The sequence below is a fragment of the Epinephelus moara genome, chromosome 22 (assembly GCF_006386435.1).
Source record: "Epinephelus moara isolate mb chromosome 22, YSFRI_EMoa_1.0, whole genome shotgun sequence".
Taxonomy (NCBI): Eukaryota; Metazoa; Chordata; class Actinopteri; order Perciformes; family Serranidae; genus Epinephelus; species Epinephelus moara.
In genome coordinates this window covers 31,040,569-31,063,666 of record NC_065527.1, presented here as the reverse complement: position 1 = coordinate 31,063,666, position 23,098 = coordinate 31,040,569, and the positions used below count along the sequence as shown (strand labels likewise).

The 23,098-nt window shown below is 40.0% G+C and overlaps 2 protein-coding genes across 2 annotated transcripts in view; one reads left to right on the top strand and one right to left on the bottom strand.

The window, feature by feature from the left end:
• Positions 1 to 23,098, top strand: part of LOC126383971 (collagen alpha-1(XIV) chain-like) — an 849,933-nt gene that overhangs the window by 659,901 nt on the left and 166,934 nt on the right. The gene's annotated exons all lie outside the window — the stretch shown is intronic.
• The window catches only part of LOC126383947 (ectonucleotide pyrophosphatase/phosphodiesterase family member 2-like), a 78,770-nt gene continuing 56,948 nt past the window's right edge, over positions 1,277 to 23,098 (bottom strand). The window contains exon 25 of the mRNA XM_050034713.1: positions 1,277 to 2,486. Within this exon, the coding sequence (XP_049890670.1) occupies positions 2,316 to 2,486 (171 nt within the window). The 3' untranslated portion in view covers positions 1,277 to 2,315. The remainder of the gene's footprint in view (positions 2,487 to 23,098) is intronic.

The window sequence follows — 23,098 nt, the reverse complement described above, 5'->3', positions numbered from 1 at the left end:
CCTGAAGTTTCAGGAAACAGATGACGGTTAAAATGAAAAGATTTCTTCCAGAAAGATCTTTCTGTTTTATGTGTTAGTGGAGTCAGATTAAAGTAAACTTTACTGCACTTAAGCAGTTACAGTTATTTACAATATTTATGTGTTGTTTGTGGCCAAAAGAAAAAAGAAATGGGTGGCAGCTTCTTCTGTAACAGACTGTGTTAAATGGGCATGTAATATAGTCGCATATCGATCGCAGCAAAAATCATAGCGTTTTCCAAAGAATCAATATAATATCAAATCGTGATGAAACTTGTGATTTACACCCCGATCCGACACCATGAGGACAGAGACTGACAGCCGTGCCAGCAGCTGTGGGGATGTAAATGGGACTGTCTGCCACAGGAAGCAAAGCCATTGCCTGCTGACAGGTTGACTTGACCAACTGAATTCTCTACAAGCTGAGCGGCTGTTGAAACAGGTATGTCTCACGTTCTAAATCAAGCTGCTGGCGGCTTGACAAGCTAAGTCACAGGTGACACCATCAGATGGCCTGAGATAGTTCACACCACTGCAACTTCTCTCTGCAACGTTCTAAAACGTTTTTGTCTTGTCACGAATCTTTGGTCTGAACTGGGCCTGATGTTTGGTCAGGTTTAGGTCCAAAAACTTTTAGTTATGATTAGGTTAAGATCATGTTTTGGCTTAAAATTCTTGCTTTTCGTGGCCAATTTCTTGCTAAATAACCAGTTTTATTGTTTGTTGGTCTCAAACAGTGGTCTGCCGCTGTCTTTCCAATGTGACATCCCCTCCACCTCCTGCTGACAAAGTCACCTCATATGCTTCGTCACTTTAGAAATGTTTATATGATAAGAAACATATATGTAAGATATTCCTGGTCTGCAGAAACGTACAATGCCAACATTTTCTTCTGGAGACTGGGCTGGTTTTATGTTCATGTGTGCACCGGGGTTAGAAATATACTGCTGTTTCTTTTCGTTTTGTATTTTAACCGTCACTTATGTCCTTTTCAGGGAAAAAGCTATTGAACTTGTATGATCACAAATAAACCTTCCATTTGCACCATTTACTTTTGATTTGTTGCTGCTGGAAACTGTCAGCAGGCCACAAGAACAGAAGGGAGCTGTTACCCATGTTTGTGATATTGATGCAGTGGTTTGTTTTTACATAAATCACAATGATCATTGAGCATCTGTGGTTACCCATATGAAATGTAATGTGTTTGTGTGAGACCAGTTTTAGTAATCATGAGATAATAATTGTCAACGAGGTGAACCACATGGAAGGCTTGATTTATTTATTTTTCTTACATGTTTAATGGCACAAACTTTAGGATCTGTTGAAGGGCTCTGAATATGTTCTGACCCTGGTGTACACATGTCGAGTCCTGTTTGTTTGCATGAGCATCTGATACATGTTTATATGTATACTGCCTGTTGTTTTAAAGAAAGAGTCTGACATTTTGGGTGAAACAAACAAGATGTAACATGTTAATTAGTGAGCTTCAGAGGAGCTGGTTGCCAGATTTTGGTAGCTTTGGACAGAGCCTGGCTAGATGTTTCCCCCTGTTTCCAGCCTTTATGCTAAGCTAGGCTAACCTGCTGCTGACAGTGGTGACAGTCTATAACTCTCAGCCAGAAAGAGAACAAGTGTATTTCCCAAAATGTTAAACTATTCCTTGACAGAACCATACCCACATTTTTGCAAACCAAGCTGTAGACTTTCACATTTTTAAATGTATTTTTGTAACATTTATGGTAGGCATTGGCTCCTACTTATTTCCATAATGTATGAAGACGTAATCAAAGTTAAAGTTTAAGTGCAGTTTGCTGAGAGAAGTCATCCTTTATGAGTAAGAAAAGACACAATACATTTTGTTTTAAAATCTACAGCACTCAATGGATAGGCAGAAGGAATATAAAGTATGCACTGTTTGTAGTTATGGAGCTAAAACCCCAATATGGTCCTTTATGTGTGCATGAGAATGTACTGTATTAGCTCTATTTATGAAATGTGTAGTGGCAGCTGTCAAGAAAGTCCCCCATCCTGCATCATTCCTGTGCTAGCTTATTTCTTCTCAGATTTTTTTGTATAGTATTGAATATTCCTGTTGTAATCTTCCAAACTTTAACTTTCCAAACCATTCTTTTAATCTTCTCAATTTTCAAAAATGTGTTTCCTTTTCTGAGCACTTCTTGGGCAGTTCCTCAGGAGTGGAACGATGATGCGCCAGCTGTCCAGCGAGCATGCAGTGAAAATGCAGGACTTCTACAAAGGGCTACATCCTGTATTTGTGTGTCTGTTTCTCTGGGTGTCTAGTCATCACCCTCGAAGGTTTGCAGGTAGGTTTTTAGGCTGAGGGTGCTGGTGTAGGTGAGGTTGGTAGATCGGTAGAGGTCCAGGCCCGTCAGGATCTCCACATCTCGGACTCTGGCTGTATGGTGCTTCAGCAGTTCTTCAACCCACTGTGACTCATCCTCTACACTCTGCAGAGACACAAACACAAAGTGGTTATTCACTGTCAAAACAGTCCTCATCTTTTCCATTTAAAGCTCATGTTTCATTTCGTCTTTTCAGTTTTCTAGATTCCAGTCCAGGTCACCGTTCCTCAAAAGGAGATTGTCTTGTTTATGTGTGATTGTGTGCAAATGTTATGAACTGCATCCTCCTGCTCTGCACCATGAGCATGGAACAATCTTCAAAAAGATCTAAAATTAGAAACACTTGTATCCATTGATGAATTAGGACATCAGAAAGAATGTGATGATAGAGACGTGCTTGTTTTTCATGAGAGGCCACTATGTTTGAATAGTTGTTTTATTGTGTATTTTGTATTTTATGTTGTATTTGTTGCATTTTCAATATGTTTTTATTGGCTGCTACCTTGGCCAGGTCCCTCTTTTAAAAGAGATTTTCAATCTCAATGGGACTTCCTGGTTAAATAAAATTTAAATAAAATAAATAAACAGCTGAAATCAAAATTTACATAGAGGTATCATTTTGTTTCTGCTGTTCTACGAAATCATTTAACAAAACATTGCTGCAAAAGAGCATATGCAACCTACCATTTAAAAATAAAGGATTCAGAAATAAATAAAACGTGAAATAGAAGAAGCATCAAATTCTCACTTTGGATTTTTGCATCTTTGCTTGATCAATGACTTTCGATTCATGGGTTTTAAGTTCAAATTAATGCTGACTGATTTCTTTGTCCATCAGCACCACAGTCTGTGAAACTGCACATCCTCTTTGCTGTATTTCTCACACACAGTGGTGGAGCAGGCACAAGTTTTGATATGCAAACTTATGCATATGCACTCAGCTCCAAAGTGATTGAGATTTATAAACAGAAACATGCATTTGTCCAGCTTTATAAAGCTGATAAAAAATAATGCATGGGCACATTTCTGTCTTTGTGCATAGACACAGTTTTTGCCATGAATCTTGAGAGTTTTATGCATCTGGCCCTGGCTGTTCCTCCCAGACTCTTCTACCTGCTGTTGCTTGTCTGAGATGAAAGATTCCTATGATAGGTAGGGCTACTGGTTTGACAAAGAAAAAATCTTATACACACCCCTGCAGGTTTGACAGTGATTAGAGAAGTGTGATTGTGATATACAGGTAACTGAAGGTCTGTTTATCTGCACACTGCATGACTGCATAATACATATGGCTCACACACTGTTTACCCTTCCAAAATTGTATGCAACTATCATCAGGCTATGGCTGTGGCTGTGGCTCTGGCTGAACAAGTACATGGATGTGTTCCTTCATACCAGACTAGATGCATTTTTTTTCTTTGCCCTTACTCCTCAGAAAGCCTGAGTCCAGGCACACAAAGACAATGCTAATCTCCATACAATGATATACATTTATATACCACTCAAGGTTTTTCCTGCACAGAGAAATACAAGGCAGCTGTCTACATTAAATTTCATCCTGCTTCAGGCTCTTAACAACACTGTAGGGTGTGTTGCACTTGGCGAATTTCTGTTATTTGTAAGTGCAATCGCAGCATATCACCAATGTGGTAATGCTGTATCATCATCAGCACAGTGCACAGGGGAAGACGCTGCCAAAACTACAGCAAAGCCCAGTGCACCACAGTGTGTCCGCTGGTAACCACCACCACCACCACCACCACCACGACGACGACGACGACGACGACGACGACGACGACGACGACGACTACAAAAAATTACCAAAGAAAACAAAACTCTTTTCCGTGCCATTTGATGACAGTTTAATATCACCAGAGTCTAAATATACTGTACCTCTTTTTGGCCATGGTTAAAAGAAGACAAAAGCTTGTTGGTGCAAAGATCCTGTCTGTCTCTGGGATAATTTGTCATAATCAAAACAACACTTTTTATTACTCAAATAATCCTTACTTGTAGTTTCCGCTTCTCTACCTTTACTTCTCTTTTATTTCCTTCAAACATGGGGGAAAATGGGTGACAGAGGAAAGAAAATACTGGTCATCTCCTTTATTTTTCCATCTTTTATTAGATTCTTTCATCCATCAAAAGTGGAAACTATTGGCAATTGAAAAAAGTTGCATACGTGCTGCATTTGGTCTGCGCAGATTTCATGACTTTCAAACTAAGGTTTATTGTTATTGGGCTGCATTGCTGTATGTCCCTTGAAAATGGTTTGATTATAACAGATTGCCTACTTCAGTTGCCTCCATACTTCTGAAGAAACCCTCAATCAAACTGTTTATTCATTCTTATTATCTGCGGCATCAGTGCTCAGAGCTTTTCTAAATATTTATTTGATCTGATGATTAGCTTGGGGATCAATTTTCAGTTCTGAGAACCCAATTAAACCAAATACTGAGGAACTACAAAATGTTCTGGAGTAAGCAGTAAACTATCTGGTAGCCTGTAACTTTCATGGTTGTTGCCACTGCCATTACACTCAGCTGTCACATAAAGTTTGTAAAAATATACAATGTCAAAGCATAGTTCCGGCAATATTCTATATTTTTCTTTATGTCAACAATCTCATGCAAAGAGCCAAACCGACAGTGAATGTATCTACTAACAAGTGTGTGTATCTACAGCATGGTATATCTTCTTCCTCTGTGCTATAGAGCTCCATTGTTGTAAATAACACATCAGTGAGCCACACTGTGTCACTGGATGACATGTTCCTTCATTACCATAAACACACACTGTGGTTTATTTTGACTTAGTCCCACACACACTGTCCTGCAGCAAATACTCACTAAATCAACATATGTGGATTAATCCAACACTAAAAATAGTCCCCAATAAATGCACTATTTCCCCTTTTTTTAATAAAAACTACAGTGAGAGTACAGTTACAGCCACTTCACATTTCCGTTTGGCCCGTGGTAGAGCCCTGACCGATCCGTGACAGGTCCCTGTCGTCACCTGGCCAGGCTTGTAGCTCTAATGAGATCCCCTGCGATGACGTAGAGAATACAGGGCCGACTGGTAACTCCCCCAAGTTTAATTTGTAGAAACCAGTTGCAATGGTCTGTCTATCCACCAGGAGGAACAGTGAGTGTGGAAGCTGAAGTGGTTTACTGCGTGTAATCGGAGAGAACTTCACACAGAGCAATTAATGATTATCAGGCTACCATATCATAGGTCATAAATATTGTGCTTCAGCGTTTTGTTATTCAAAAGAATTGCATGGAAATTAAACTGCTATGGCTGGGAACCGAGCGATAGTACAGCAAGACCAAAACTGTGTTTGAATCATTAGTCTTGGCGGCTGAGTTTATCTGCAGTGGTAATGATAATAATGTCATATAGTAATAAATATAGTAATATAGTATATGTTCCCTTAAGACAGATGAATTATGTCCACCTTCACAAGCAACTGCCACAACACAGCGGGGGGCTGGCTCTGTGCCAGATTTCTTCCAGAAAAATGACTTAGAAACTATAAGGATTTCTTCATATTTTAAAATATGCAGTTAGTATCTCAAAAATGACTGCCTCTTAAAATAGTGAGACTTTTTCAAAATGACATTAGTAACTGTTTTCAGATATTAAGTCATAATTTTGAGTTATTTCCAGAGTCTCTCCTTATTCTGTGAGATTTAGGCTACTCAGTATTTTGAGATGGGACCTGATGCAGGACGTGATTTTAAAAAAGAATATCTAAAAGAAAATGTGTTTGTTGTAAATTATGAATTTCTCACAGGCAGCTTTAAAGGAGCTATACGTAAGAAATCTAAAGCAAATAGTCATAAAATCCTCCTAATATGTCACAGAGACTAAGAAATAATGTTCATATAACATACTGATCTCACCAACAACAATAGTACAGCCNGGCTCCTCCTCAGCTGTATCCCGGCAGCAGCGTTAACAGCAGAGAAGCCGGACTTGCTCAAATGGTCCACAGGAAAACTGAAGATCAAGGACGCGGCGACACGGCCCTGCCACGGCAGCCGCCCGTGGGCAAACAAATCAGTCTCCAGCGTGCCGCTGTCCAGCAACCTTGAATCTGTAGGGGGGGTGGACACGACTCACGGCAGTATTTTGAATTTGAGTGCAGTAACCGTTTTGGCCACATTCTTACATACAGCGCCTTTAACAAAGTTGATAAAGTTTCCCGTAACTGAAAAGCTTTCCAGCCCCCACACTGTCACACACATCATCACACTGAGTGAACTGTAGGACTTTTGATGTAAACATTCAACAACACATCATCACTGTCGATGTCTGAACTACCACATAAAAGTGACATTTTACAAGTCTTCACATTATAAACTAAAAAAATGATTTTGTCTCTTAACTAATGTTATTTTAAAATTTAAGTCTCTTAATGAGCAACTTTTTCAAAATGATTTAAGTAATTATTTTCAGGCACTAAGTTATTTTCAGAACGTTTCTCATTATTCTGAGAGACTAAGATCAGATAGGGGCAGAGCATGTGAGCGGAGCGGAGCTGGAGCAGAGTGGAGCTGGAGTGGAGCGGAAGGATTTTGTGTTGAGTGAGGAGCGGCTATTTTTTTTAGGTGGAGCGGAGCCTTATCTCTCGCCCCAGTTTCGCTCCGGTCGCTCATGCCCCACCCAGAATGCATCTTTGCATCTGCACACACCCACACTATTTTCTTTCAAAACTATGGAGTTTACTGTGTACTTCAGAAAAGAAACTGAGAAGAGAAGCAGCGGTACCTTGGAGAACGGTCCCTAACTGTGGGGAGAGGCGAGAGCGCTTCCCCGGAGGTCAGCTGCTTAACCTGGTCCGTCTCCTCTACACTTTGACTTATTTCCACCCTGCCGACATGTTTTATTTGTGAATAGAAGATTACAGGTTAGGGTAGTACGACGCAGATTTTTTTGGAGCGGAGTGGTGAGCGAGTGGAGCGGGATAACATTTATGATGGAGTGGACCGGAGCGGAGCGAAGAATGCGCAGAACCAAGCGGAGCGGACGAGCGGCGCAAAGTGACAGGTCTGCGAGCGAGGAGTGGAAATTTTCACCCGCTCTGCTCCGCTCACATGCTCTGGATAGGGGAGACCTGGGCCAACTGTAACAAAATCTTAGGTTTTCCTTAATAACTAATGTGCTCATAACACTGATGCTGCAGCAGATAAAGGTGGTCATTTTAATAACTTATTACACGGCTCTATTAAATGCTGTATTCTGATTGGTCAGTCGCGGCATTCAGAGGTCTGATATCCATGGTTACCATGGTCACCAGTCACCTTCAAAAGGCTAATACCTATGCACGGATTTTTTTTTGTTTATTTTACTGCAGCTTTCAATACAACAACTCCCTTCAGGGGAATAGAACCTATTCCCCTGAAGGGAGTTATTTTGACAGTATTCACCGGCTTATTATACATTATCCCTTACTTAAATACTGCTGGGTGGCTTATTGTAACCTGTAATAATATAACCTAGCAACAAATTTAGATTATTGTACAAAAGTGCTGTGACCAATAGGCCAAACATAGGCAGGCTTCTGGAAGGCTTTCGGAAGGCCTGGGAAATTTGAAGTGGCTGCATCTGTAATTCTACACTTATGATTGGTTAAAAAACTTTAGAAAGTGAGCAAGACAAGAGAGAGAGAGAGAGAGAGAGAGAGAGACACTAGGTACAAAGGTCAGTTCCCAAGCCTTTTGGGCTCAGTTCTTGGTTTGGAACCACCAACTCACATGGTCTACTTGGATGCCATCTTTGAACAAAGAAACCTTCTTGCATTGGACTTCTGATCTGGTTTTTCTTCAGAGTGCTCTGAACTTTCTTTGATTTTATTGGAAGCAAGTTTTACTGAATTTTGACCAACACCACAGACTATTTTTTTGTTCGAGGGCAACAAATAAATCCACAACATGTGCTCTCTCCATCTTAGGCTTTCCACATAGGCGCACAGAAGGGGGGGAGAGGTGTGCTCTCTCCGCCTTATGCTTTCCACTTAGGCATGTGGAAGAGGCTTTCTGTGTAGGCCCGAGGAAAGGCAGAGGGGCCCCAGAACAGAGCCATACTGCCAAATATAGTACTGCAAATGGAAATATATTTTTCTTTGACAAAAGTGTTCCTGACTGAACTTGTATTTTACTGCACAAGTTGTATGAGAATTTGTAAATGTTCATTTTGATATACTGTAGTTTTGTCGTTAAACATGGTCCCCAGTCAATTAATAAATCAATGTGCTCAGAGTTTTCCATGGAGGTATGCAAGGAAAATAAAGTTTTCTTCACAAATTACTACAGGGTCTAAGGAACTAAATAATTTACGCCCCATATCTTTAACCTCTGTACTGGCTAAGTGCATGGAGAGAGTTGTTTGTAACCATCTCACCTCATCAATAGCACAACAACTGGACCCATTACAGTTCGCTTATAAAGTCCGCAGAGGGACTGAGGACGTCACGCTCTCCATGGTTACCATGGTCACCAGTCACCTTCAAAAGGCTAATACCTATGCAAGGATTTTATTTGTTGATTTTACTGCAGCTTTCAATACAGTGCAAGTTAATGTACTTCTGCAATGGCTCCTGGACCTTGGGGTAAACGGGGGCCTTGTGCACTGGGTCAAAGACTTTATAACTGACCGCCCACAAAAAGTATGTGTCAAAAAGATGCTCTCTGATGAGATTGTTCTTAACAGCTGCATTTTGCCTCCATTACTCTTTTCTGTGTACATTAATGAAATGACACTAGGCCTCCATAACAGCATGTTTAGGCTAATTAAATATGGCGATGACATGGCTTTAGTAGCACTTTTCTAACAAAAATGATGATGTCTCTGATTACTTCGCACAGGTCTCTAAGTTCCAACAGTGGTGTGTGTCGGGCTCATTGCTAATTAATATTGGCAAGACAAAGGAGCTGATTTTAAATCATGCAGACCCACTCCCTCTGATGCTGTGCAATCAGACTGTGGAAACTGTCAACTGTTTTAAGTATTTGGGAACACTCATAGATGACAAACTGAGTTTTACTGATAATACTGACTTCATGTATAAAAAGGCTAGTCAGAGAATGTATGTTATGTAAGTCTTGCTGGCAAGTTTGTGTTTTTATGTAATTGGGTGAGACCAAAGAAGAAGAAGTTTTTCTATTCTATTCTATTCTATTCTAAATTCAAGGTAAAACAACATGACTAATTGATTTATAAATGGTGATTTTGTGGATGAAGCATTCTTTTAATATAAATTTTAATCACTACAGCCTGTTAGGACATCAAGTCCACAGTTTCCCTGACAGGAAAAGACGCTTTGTTACCTAGGTGCGTATTGTGCATAGACATCATTGCTTCAAATGTACGAGAAACACTGATATCTGCAGCACAACCTCCTTCATCTCTCTCTGAGTCTGTCTTTTATTCTCTCTCTGTCTCTCTCCCTCTCTCTGTCGATGTAGAGCCAAGTGTGTTGCAATGCCATATTCTCCAGCTTAAACTGGCTTCATCACTTCCAGCATCCCCCTTCAAAACAACCTGTGTACTCCTAGTAAACATGAGAAGGGTCAACAAGGGAACAATGTGCAGAAAAAAGAATTTAAACAGTTCCTGGAAATTCCCACTTAGATATCCTCAAATGAGGTTGAGTTCAAATAAAAGCAAATTTCTTCACTGTCCATGATTTCCTAAAAAATTACTGTAGTTTCGCATCTGCCAGCAGTGGTTTGTGGCATCAGTTAACTGTGGGTTCTACAAACAATGACTTATTCATTTAGTGGCACTTTAACCACATCATTTATATCTTATTCATCTGCTACACATCATCACTTCCTTGAACTGAAACAGCAGATAAAGTAATGCAGTATTCTGACTGTGTGCAGTGTTCCTCACTGTGACTGAGGATCCTGTATGATTTTAGCGTTGACCACTATCATTAATCATGGTAGTGCCTACCTACTGCGCAGTGCAGCTGTTTTTCATATATTTACTAAAATAGAAATGGAAAATGCGCACTTTGAAAGTTCTCAACAGAATAAGACAAAGAGTGCAGTCCATAAAGTGTAATTTTGTCAAAAATGTAGTAGAACATGGTGGCATCATTCATTTCTGCAAACCATGAATAGATTTTTATGTTTCAGATGCATCATATCAAGTTTCCAAAGTGACGTAGTATATGAGCTGACTTTGTCATCTGGAGGTGGAGGGGATGGTGGATGGTATGATACCTAGGCGAGATGTTTGCCAAGCTGCAGACCATTATTTGAGACCAACAACCTTTAGAGATTTAGCGAATCATCGCTGTGCTTCCAACAGCTTTTTAGCCGCCAAACTTGGGTGTTTTTTAACGTCCAGTTGCTGTTTTTTCAGCAGGGATGAAGCAGTTGTTTTTTTACTGAAACATCACTGCGCTTCCAGTGGGGACTGTGCCCTGAAAACAGGGGGCTTTTTATGTTTTTATTCAAGAGCAGCAGTCGAGAAATGATGGAAAGTCAGAAGGACAGCTCCCCAGCTGGACTTCACTCAGGGATGTTTCAGTTTATGAAACACAAAAGCTACTCTATGGGCTTGATTTTCCTCAGGAAGCTTGCTCAATCAGCCTCTTTTGATGCAAAATCTGATACAACTGATGACGTAAGGATGTCCTCAGACAGGTGTACACAGGTGCAAGCAGATCGTTCCCTCTAGCCGTTGAACACATTCATTTCACATACACAATAAAAATGACCTTAGTCATGCAGCTGAAGGCACTACTCCACCCACTATCAACCTTTGGACTGATTTTCCAGGATGATAAGGCTGACAGTTAAGAGGAGTGAAGTGAGAGCAACAAAGCGTTTCACATACAGGTACCAGGTAACTCCCACTACACTGAAACCTTTCATAAAGGAATTCTACAAGGAGAACACAGAGTGCTTAAAAAAAAAAAAACAGTAACTACCAGCTGTTATGCTACACTGCTCTGTGCTCACAGTTAGGCTTATTTTGGAATGGTTACAAAAAGCCAGTGTTTAGTGTTGGTAAGAATGCAAACTGTGATGCCAAATTCAGACAGCACATCAGGCCTTCCTTAATGCTTTGTGTTGCTATAACATTGTTGCACTAACTCTGGCTTCAGCTAACATCTGTACAACTGGTACAGGTGAGTGAGCAGCTCGGAAGATCAGTGGTTCAATCCCTGGCTCTTCCAGTCTGCATGTCAAAGCATCCTTGAGCAAGATACTGAGCCCCAAATTGCTCCCGATGGCTGTTCCATCAGTGTGTGAATGTGTTAAAAACTGAGTAACAGGTGGCACCTTGTAGTGTAGCCTCTGCCACCAGTGTGTAAATGTCTGGTAATGGGTGAATGAGTCTCATGGTGTAAAAAGCACTTTGAGTGGCCAAAAGACTAGAAAGGTGTTCAACAAGTGTCCAGTTATCATTTACTATTACCATTTTATTTGTCCCACCACCAGGACTGCATTACCAGCGGTAATTGCAAATGAGTGGCACTATTAGCTAGCTTCCACCCTACCCAGCTGGAGTGCAGTGCAGAGAGGCCAAGGCTAACATTAGCTCACCAGTGAAAGCTGGAGAATGGGCGACGGACACTATGTTTCTGCATGATGGCAGATAAGGCGGCTATCCAGCTGTCTGTCAGCAAAGTCGACAGAAAATAAAAGAAAAGGCAAGACGGCATGAAACATTAAAATTTTACCACCTCTAAATGGATAGTGTCTTGAGATGAGGCTCTAAAGGTCACTGAGACAATGGACTGCCGAACAGAAAAGACAGGCCTCTTGTAATTTATGTCACTTTGCATCTTTTTCTCAATAATTAACTGGTTAGTTACTGGTTAACAGTTGTCTATCAAAAGCAAAATTAACTGAAACTAACATCCCTGTACCTAATCTTATTGTAGAACATCCAATAGTTGTTGAGCTATTTCAAGAAAACTCTAAATTATTAACCTACTGGTCACATTAGATGGAAAGTCAGAGGATCACCAAACTTAATAGGATTCATTATCTGGAAGCCATAAATGTGTGTACAACATTTTATGGTAATCCATCCAATATTAGTCATAACATTTCAATCTGGACCAAAGTGGTGGACCGACCAACTGACTGTCTGTCACCTGAGGCTGAAATCTGAATTGCTGTGTGCTAAAACAATTACCGGATAAAATGATTAATGCTAACCTGGGGCCAACTTTGTCAAAATAAGGCATAATGAAAATTCAAACAGTCGCAGCTTTTGTCTTTTACCAGACAGGAAGGAGAGGGGGGACTTTCCATCTGACTGCAGCCACTGGCATTAATATGTTACGCTGAAATGACTTTAGTTCCACTGAAAAAAGACTATGTTCTTTGAGAAGACAAAACAAGAGAGGTACAAACAAGGACAGTGAGTTCTCCCCTGGTCAAAAGGAAATCAGCAGGTTGGCTCTGAACTCAAACTGTCCTTACTAGATATGACTACATATGTTTGTCCATGACCTTTTTCTTCCATGACTAAGACAAGTTGATAAGGAGATGATGACGAGACGGAATCAACATCATCAGTGTATTTTGGCACTTTTATGATATCTCATATTTTTCTGAGTCATTTCCTGAGTCATTATTTTTCTGAGTCATTTCCTGATCATGTTCATTAGCAACAGTGTTCGCCAAATATTTTCTGACAAATTACTTAATTTTGTGCTTAAAGTTAAAAATAAATAAGGTTGTGCTAAAATGAGAAGATGTCGTATGACTACAATAGAATCTGCAGGTCATAGTCATCATCCAAGATCGCACAGGCACTCTGTCATGCCCCTTCTTCTTGAGTGGCAAAACCAATAAGTCAATTTAATTATGACAACTAGTTGAAACTTAAACTAGTCAGCTTATTTTGTATTTTGCTTAAATTGAAGACCTATTAGATGCAAACTGTTCGAGGAGCAGAAATACAGTATGTCCTTTTACTGGTCACACTTGCAGCACACATACATCGTATGGTTGTGTGAGTCACAGAAAAACAAGACATGAGCTTTTGTTTAGGGATTGTGTGGGATTGTTTCTTGAGTTTTCGGACCCTGCACAGCACTGTGAAAATTAAGCTTGTTTACCAAGTTTGTGTGAAATATGATTTAGATAACATCTACTGACCACACTAGGCTATTTAAAGGGAAACTTTGATTTTCAACCTGCTCTGTGTCATCACAGCGAACAGTATTTGACTTTCCTCATGCTGCCAGCGCCCAGAACTCCCAGCTTGTTTCTGGAAAAATTTGCTGGTTGATGGGCAGGGAAGGAAGCGCAGCAGCTGGCTTGCAATCTGCAGTACATAATGAGCACACTTGTGACCTGGAGTCACTTACTTAGGTTAAAGTTAACGATGACAACAACAGGGCTTTGGTCTGTACAGCTCTCACTGTTTTATAATAGTTTTAGAGAAACAAATGGACCTGAGGCCACTTGTTAAATCATGTTGGTTCAAATAAATACAATAACTAGTATATGTTCCATGTCTAAATGTACTCCCTAAATCAATCCCATCAGACCAAGAGATCAGACACTCTCTTCAAAGCTGCAGGCTTAATCATTTTACCTGTGTTTAAATCAGATATGATAAGGCAAAATTCTATGTGAAAAAAGTTGACAAAAATGACAAAAATGGTTTTGGTCTGACAAGTCTTACTTAAATGTTGACTAAAACAAAAGTAACAGGGATATTTCACACATGATTAAGATTAAATAATAATAATAAAAAGGCAGCAGTGATTCATTTTTGCCCAAACATTCCCAGCCTAGGATTAAAATGTCACATAGACAATTTAGCGTCAGAAGATAACCAGGAAAAAAATATTGCAACAGGGCTGTTTGCTTCCCTAACCAGTCAAGTTGCAGTTACAATTTATATCTGTCCAGACTCATACACAGCTTTGACAGTTAACAATGCTTCTAATGCAACTGTTGCTGCAAAGAAGCTACAAATTCTAAAACAAGGATGCTTCAAACACACTGTGCAGCACAGTAGATGTTTACAATCAGCATTTTCAAAGTGAACACTTAAGATAGTGTCACCAAGTCAGTATTTCACCAAATGTCTTTGCTTCTGTTTCTGAGTTATGGCGTTCAATAATGGCCAGAAAATTGTTTTTTCAGAACATTATGATGTCACAGTGAAATTGACCTCACCTAGATATCATGTTCACAAGAATGAGACCAACGCAAGGTCACAGCAACCTTTGACCACCAAATTCTAATCATGTTGTTGAGTCCAAGTGGACGTTTGTGCCACATTTGAAGAAATTCCTTCAAGACGTTCAATATTATTGAATATATTTTTAGATATATGTATGTATATCATATATAATCACCGAATTTAAGATGCCCTCTAAATTAAGAATGAGCACATCTGTGCATCTCATCTGATCAACATGGAAAAACCTGTTTATTTTAGTTTAGTTTTGTTTTGTTTTAACTATATTTACTTCTTCCAGCTGTAAACTGTACTTCATAATTTACCCATTCAGGATGACAATGTCATAAATAATTGTGAAAATTTTATGAGCCAGGAAATTTGAACAAATATTTTATTGTAATTTGGAATATTCATTTTCTCTACAATGGAAAAGAAAATTTCCAGGGCATGCATGTTTTGTTTTTGTTCTGTTTGGTAACAACCTTTTTATCAGTTGAAATCTCTTATGTCAGAGCCTCAAACAAAAGTTCAGAGTGATATTTCAAATTGTTTTTCCAGAACCTGCAATTTGAAACCCACACACAGTAACTGTCTTCACCTCTGCACGTCACCATGTGAGGGAAAAACATTCCAGGTTAAAAACAGTTTGCAGCTGGTGTAGTAATCTTTACAAACAAACTGACAGACATGGATGGCTGATTGTCGGGTTCCGTTTTAGCTGCAGGGTTTGAGTTGGCCTGTGTACTGAAGGATGTGTCAAGCTGTTCTGGAAGTACAGTCAAAGAAGGGGTATAATATAACCCCTTAATTAAAGTGCAGTCTTGAACAACTCTTATGAAACAATTACATGTGGTTTAGAAAAAGCAGCTGTCTTTTATGTTACTTGATCTTGCAGACATCCTGCAACTAAAGCAAAACAGGATAATCTGCTCAAAATACAATAATACATGAATAAGTACTTGGAAAAATAATTTTCCAAATTGTTTTAGGTCATGAAAAATGACAATGGCAATGCCATCTAGAGAAACTATGTCATCAGATAAAGAGTCTCTGAGTTGTTTGGGGCCAAGAACAATAACTTCAGTTTTGTCTCCATGTTGGGTTTTAGATGCTTTAATCAATCGCATTCTTACTTTCCATGTCCAGATACGACATAAAGGGTCTCATTGTTCAACTCTGGGTTTTCCTATTCAGCCACGAGCATGTTCATGTAGAAGAGGCGGGTGTGTCAATTACGAGCAACATCATCAGAACCATGAATGAAGGAGGCTGCTTCATATGGTATGAGATGAAATGGTACCGTAAGTGTATGTGACTGCCAAACGGTACAATGTCACTGGCTTTGGATGTAAAGATCGTATAGAAGATGCAGAGCTCTTATAAACGGAAATGTAGAAATATTAGGCTCGTTCGAGATGAACTGCGCCTTGCCTGAAAAGTAGACGAGAGCAGGCGGCCGCAGCGGGGGGTGGTGACAAAAAGCCGCGGTGAAGTTGGACAGTTTCCTGACAGTTTCCAGCAGCCTTCAGTCCGTACAAGAAGTCACAGGCACACTTACATCCTGTCTGGAATGATGTCAATTCATTAAAAAAGTGATCAGATTACTCTTTGTGGCAGGTAACGGCCCACAAACCTCACCGCACTTTAGGGACTGTTCTTTACTTGTCAGGGGAGGAGGGTGGCTGGTTGATTTTTATTTTATTTATTTATTTTATTTTGATCCCCCCCTATGTTAATCACTCATTGATGCTGTTTTTGAAGTATGAATGAGTCAATAAGTAATTTATTCCATTGAAATATCATTGATGTATTATAGAAAAGTGATTTATCTTTTCATTAATGACAAAAGGCACATCTGCCTCATTTTTGCTGTGGTATCGTGATACTACTCAGAACCGTGATACTTTCACTGGTATCGTACCGTGGGTCCCAATTTTGGTACCCTGACAACACTACTGACAGGCGCCGCATATTGGGAGCTGACAAAGAGAAGAGCCCCCAGGGTCCCACCAGATATGCTGTGTCACGTGTAGGAGGGATACAGGCAGCCTTTGAATTGTTTCTGCCTGAAACAATTAGTGCTGGACATGAGTAACAAGGAGGGCAGACGTGTCTACGGCACAAAGTGGAGCAACATGGACCTCACAGATCTGAGGGGATATCTGGGCCTGTTGATTCTTGCCGGGGTGTACAGGTCCAACAAAGAGGCTGTGGAAAGTTTGTAGCATGCTGAGTATGGGAGTGCAATTTTTTGTGCCACCATTCCACTAAAGATGTTTCAAGTCATCTCCAGAGTCCTTCGCTTTGATGACCGGGAAACGAGACCAGCACGCCGCGCTGGAGACAAACTGGCTACCATTCGTGACCTGTGAGACCAGTGGGTGTGCTTGCTGCCCATGATGTACAATCCAGGCAAAGATGTGACAGTGGACGAGCGTCTGTTCCCCTTCAGAGGCTGCTGTCCATTCGAGCAATACATGCCGAGCAAGCCGGGAAAATACGGCATCAAAATCTGGGCAGCATGTGATGCAAAGACCAGCTACGCATACAACATGCAGGCTTACACCGGCAAACCCATTGATGGACGGCTGGAGAGAAATCAGGGCATGCATGTGGTGCTCCAGATGACAGAGGGTCTCCGGGGACACACCATCACGTGTGATAATTTCTTTACTTCGTATGCCCTTGGCCAGGAGCTGCTGAAGAAAAAGCTCACCATGGTGGGAACAGTGAGATGCAACAAACCAGAGCTTCCCCCTGCTTTGCTGGCAACAAGAGAACGTGCTCACTTCTCCCCACTGTTTGCATTCACAGACACATGTGCTCTTGTGTCCTACTGCCCGAAAAAACAGAAAAGCTGTCACCCTGATGAGCACGTTCCACAGAGACGCTGCTGGAATTGGGGGAAGTACTACAAGAGGAGGCTGTTCCTTGAGGAGCTTGGGCGAGAACTGGTCGTACCACTAATAAACCGACGGCAGGTTCCTCCCCGCACGCCAGCCTCTGCCAGCTTGGTTGCAGAAATCCAGCAGGGTGCCTCAACTTCTGCAGCAGCCCCCCCACCCCCTCCCCCGCAGCTGCTTCTCTCAACCCATCACCCAGGAGGAGGTGCAGTTTCTGCAAGACTGACACCAAAGTCAGCATCAGGTGCCACAAATGTAATGTGTACATTTGTAAAATCCACAGCGTTGTGTCCTGCCACTCATGCAAATAAGGCCACACATACCTCTCACTCTCACTCTCTCTCTCTCTCTCTCACACTCTCTCTCTCACACTCTCTCTCTCACACTCTCTCTCTCACACTCTCACTCTCACTCTCACTCTCACTCTCACTCTCACACACACACACACACACACACACACACACACACACACACAGTTCTGTTTTTGTTCTGTTCTGAGTTGAGAGTTGAAGTTTGAAGTTGAGAGATTTTTGGCAATAAATGTTTTTGTAAATAAATTGTGTTTGGATCTGAAACTGAAACTTTGCTCTCTGTTATTTGTGAATAAAATTGCATCAGTCAATTTTGACCTGAGAATATTCTGGCTAATACTTGACATATAGCAGTCTCTGATAATCCAAAATAATTAATGATTTCTGTTTATTTGACTCAAAAACAAGGTATAATTTCATGTAAATGAGGTCTATTGACCATCAATTAAGTGTGTGGTATTTGTGGTAATGAGTTGGATTGAAGTTGGCTAAAAATGTGTAACAGAATTGGCTGATACTTTATACTTTATAACCAGTCAAACGAAACCAGGTCAATATGACTTGCGATGACCACAGGTGTTAGTATTGGCTGTCATTCAAAAATTTGAAATGGTTTAAAAACATATTTTTCACAAAACTTTGACATATACCACTCTGTAAAAACCCATCACTTTATATTCAAACTCAGAATTCATAATTCAGAATTACTGACTATTACTGATTATTTTTACTCAAAAAATAGGTATAATTTTATGCAAATGAGGTCTATGATGTCATATATTCCAAAAATAAGTGTAAATTTTGTTTTAATAAGTTGGAGTGAAGTTGACTAACAAGGTGAAACACAGAATTTGGTAATAATTTTATGCTACATGCTTTATATCAGTCAAACAAACTCGGGTCTATATGACCCGCAAAGACCAAAAGTGCTGCAATTCAAATATTTGAAATGGTTTCCAAAAAAAATTTTTCACAAAACTTTGACATATACCACTCTGTAAAAATTCATCAATGTATATTCAAACTCATAATTCATAATTACTGATTATTTTTACTGAAAAATCAGGTATACTTTTATGCAAATGAGGTCTATGACATCATATATTCCAAAAATAAGTGTAAAATTTGTTTTAATAAGTTGGAGTGAAGTTGACTAACAAGGTGAAACACAGAATTTGGTGATAATTTTATGCCACATGCTTTATATCAGTCAAACAAACTCGGGTCAATATCACCCGCAAAGTCCAAACGAAGACAGGATGAGGGCTAGACTATAAGTGACATTAGTATGGAGTATTTTTTGCTTTTTACTTAGATGACGATGAATATGTCACATAAAACGCTTTAACGTAATGCCAGACTGTTTCTGTGAAGGTTGCAAAAGTAGCCCAGTTAATGACTGATGAGGTCAATCTGACCCAATTACTGCATTTCATTTTCTAACAAGATAGATAGCCTTTATTGATAGATAGCCTTTATTGTCCCATGGGGAAATTTGTTTTCACAATCTGTCACATTTGGATACACAAAACACCGCCAACAAACACCATGCACAAACACCACCAAACATTGAACAACATATGAATACACACAATGCACAAACACCACCAAACATTGAACAACATATGAATACACACACAATGCACAAACACCACCAGACATTGAACAACCGACACATAGAACACACTCAGGAGGGCTGGGTCCATACAAGTTATTGGGGGAGGTTATTGAGTGCAGAGATGGCAGACGGGACAAAGCTTGCGTTGAAGTGTGCCCGTCTCCACCTCAGGGTCCTGTATCTGTGGGTGAAGTGTGGGTTGAGAGGGTGATCCGAGTCATTAGTTATTGTTCGTGCGAGACGTGTAACAGCTCGGTGGTTGAGCTCTGTGAGTGCAGTATTTTCCTGTTTCCCCAGTTCTCATCACACAGGTGTCTCATATTATTTTGAGTTGCAGTGATGAATCAGTGTAAAAATAGCAACACCATCTCTGCGGACTTAAATAAACTTTGCATTAGTTAAAATCCTCATAAAATCGTGTTTAGTGTTGTAAATGATTTCTTTGTTTGTTAGAAGCTCTGTTTAAAAACAGTGGAAATAGAGCCCTGAAACAGTTAAATGATCTACTATTACTACTGACGTCAAACAATATAGACTTTTTTTTTTTTTTAAATGAGACTCTGGACTATTGTCCATGTCAGGATACTTTTTTCTTTAGTGATCTGACTGGTCAGAGGTTAGAGTGTTGACAGGCTGTGATCGGATACTCTGAAAATAACCTGCTCTGGAGGTTCAATATGGATGATATTTCATGCTTTTTTAATCATCTGTGGCAAATTTTCTGCTATTTCTTCCTCTGTCACTTCTGCTTTCCCAGACTGGAAAAGGTTACATTTCCAGACATCTGACAATGTTTCATGCATTTTAAACTCATTATTACACTAGCTGTGTAAAAGTTCAAAGCTAAAGCACTTAATCAGGAGTAGGCTATTCCTGCTAAAGTGTTGCAAGAAAATGACGTGCAGCTACACCGTAGCCAAATGTCACTGAGTTCGATTTTATGTCATATCTAAGATGGATGAATGACTACATTTTTATTTTAGAGTGTGACACGCAGCTCACACCATGACTAAAATCAAGTGGGTGGACAGTTAAAAAAAAGTGTAAGGTGTAACTGAAAGAGTTCAGATGTTTGTTGCACAGCAGCCTTTGCATGTTGACTGTTTTGTGGTTAAAGTTGCAAATAAAACTTGATCTGTCTTTAAAGTGCAACATCCTTCTATGAGCATCAAACTGTAACTTTTATCATAATGTGTTTTTTGCCAGGTATATTTAAGTATTTTTTTGCTGCTGGCAGGGGCCTCACAGACTGATAGAACAGACAGTGTTCTTCCATGAACATTCTTTGACATCTCGGTTAAGTAATTGAGCTTTTTTATTGGCACAGTCCTCTCTGCAGAGCACATAACACTAAAACATCCTTGAAGCTACGCACTGAGGGCAACCTGGCAGGAAATAAGCCGTTTGATCTACAAGACCCTTAAATGAATCTGACTGCTTCCCAGACCCTGCAGGCTTCCTGGCAACACATTCTCTTCCCAGACACGACTTAAATGTACAAGCTGCTTCAAGCTCAGAGGAACACTACAGAGTATTTCCCCATGGTGTTTCATTGTCAAGAGACCAATTGTTGTTGTCAGCATTGTTGAGATAAATATCAGTAATTCAGCTCATTTAGGGATGAATGTGACTTTTCTCCAGAAAAGGACAAAGACCTTAACCTGCCTGGATAAATGTGACCTCTGCTCTCTGGTGACTTCTCTCTCTTTCTTTCTTTAATAATTTCTGCTTTTCCTTTAGCTTTTCACTTCACTTTTCAGTTGTGGCCTTTGGAACAACTACAACCCCAATTCCAAAAAAAGTTGGAACGCTGTATAAAATGTAAACAAAAACAGTATGCAATATTTTGCAGATCCTTTCTGACCTATATTCAACTGAATACGATCCAAAGACAAGATATTAAATGATCAAACTGATAAACTTTATTTTTAAATATGCACTCATTCTAAATTTGATGCCTGCAACATGAGTTCCAAATAAGTTGAGGCAGGGGCATGTTTATCACTGTAGTCCCTTTGCCACAAGACAAAAAACCCACTAACACCCGCTAAACATCTGGTTTTCGTATTTCATTGGAAAGTTTAAAATCAACATTCAGTCTCAGGACAAAGGACTCTGCAGTAGTCACGGGTATATATCCGATCCAGCTTTGAATGGCAGTGATAGAATGTGATACAGTGGACACATTAATTTGCCAGTGTGATGCACAGCCACAAAATACCATCCATCTCCTCCTGAGCAGCACTGGAACATTCTTAAAATTTAGTCTGCACATAGTTTGAGAGAGAGACTAAATAAGTAACATATAGAAAAGAATTTAAAACAATTACATTTCACTGGTCTCCACACTGCCTTCTAAGGCTTTCTATCCTGTATTCCAGCGCATGATGTTAAACTTGAAACACCAATATATATTAAAAAAAAAAAAAAAAAAAAAAGAAACAGAAAGGCACACTCGTCTATTGCAGAGCAATACAGCTCTGGTATACTGCCAATGGGAAATGAGTCTATCGCCAGAGTTGGGTAAAACGCGTTACAAAGTAACTACTAGAATACTAGAGTACTTTGATTACTTTTTGCAGTAACGAGTAACCTGACGCGTTAGTTTGCTGTTTGAGTAATCAAATACTTAAGTACATTTTCAAACAAGACATCAGTTACTTCCGTTACTTTTAGAACGCTGGTCCTTCAGCTCTGAAACAGCAACGGCTGTCGTTTGGTTCTAATAACGGAGATAACGTTAAACCTATCAGTCTGAAAGAAGCCACGGAGCTTGTGGCTCGCTACGTGGTCAGAGAAATGCTGCTGTTGTCTACGATGGAGTCTAAAAAAAGATGGAGGAGGGCTTGCTGACAGACAGGTCAGACTCAGGACTTGCATTATGCCTGGTACATGCTACACGACTTTTCTGCACGTTCTGAAAGTCACTATGTCACATTACACGATTGTGGAGTCATAAAATCGTGCCATGACTTGGCCGACAGACATGACACACTACACGCTGGTACTCACCAATTATCCCCGGTCGTCTTTCACGCTGTGTGTGATGTCATCGGGTTATTCTTGTCCTATTTTATTACTTTTACTATTATTTCAGTCACTGTGACTGTTCATGTGCCAGCTGACATGTTGTTGTAGTCACCTAAAAGCGTCAGCAGATGGCAGGAGCTACATTTGAAGCACCGTAGGTAAACATTCAAGCTACTGTATCCGCCACAACAAGTTCTGACAAATGTTTCACAATAAAAGCCTATTTAGAAAATGGAGGGATTCTCTCAGCCAAGGTTATAAGGAGCTTTTAATTTGAAAGAAATTCAGGAAGTGTTGAGTTTGAAATGACGGCGCGATATGTTAACTTTATAAAGCAAACGGGAGTGGATAGAAAGTAAATATATAAACACACAGAGATTAAAGGAGCTATATGTAAGAAATCTAAAGCAAATAGTCATAAAATCCTCCTAATATGTCACAGAGACTAAGGAATAATGTTCATATAACATACTGATCTCACCGACAACAATAGTACAGCCAGAATATTCGCATTTAAAAAACATTTTTACAGTCCGCAAATCATGTTTGTGTTTTGAATTTGTGTTTTGGCCTGTTGCGCCACCCACTGCCGTCTACAAGTCACGCAGTCAGTAGAGTCTCAGCATCAGTTAAAGTTACGACTGAGCTACAGCAGCACGGCAAGCAGCATTAGCAGTG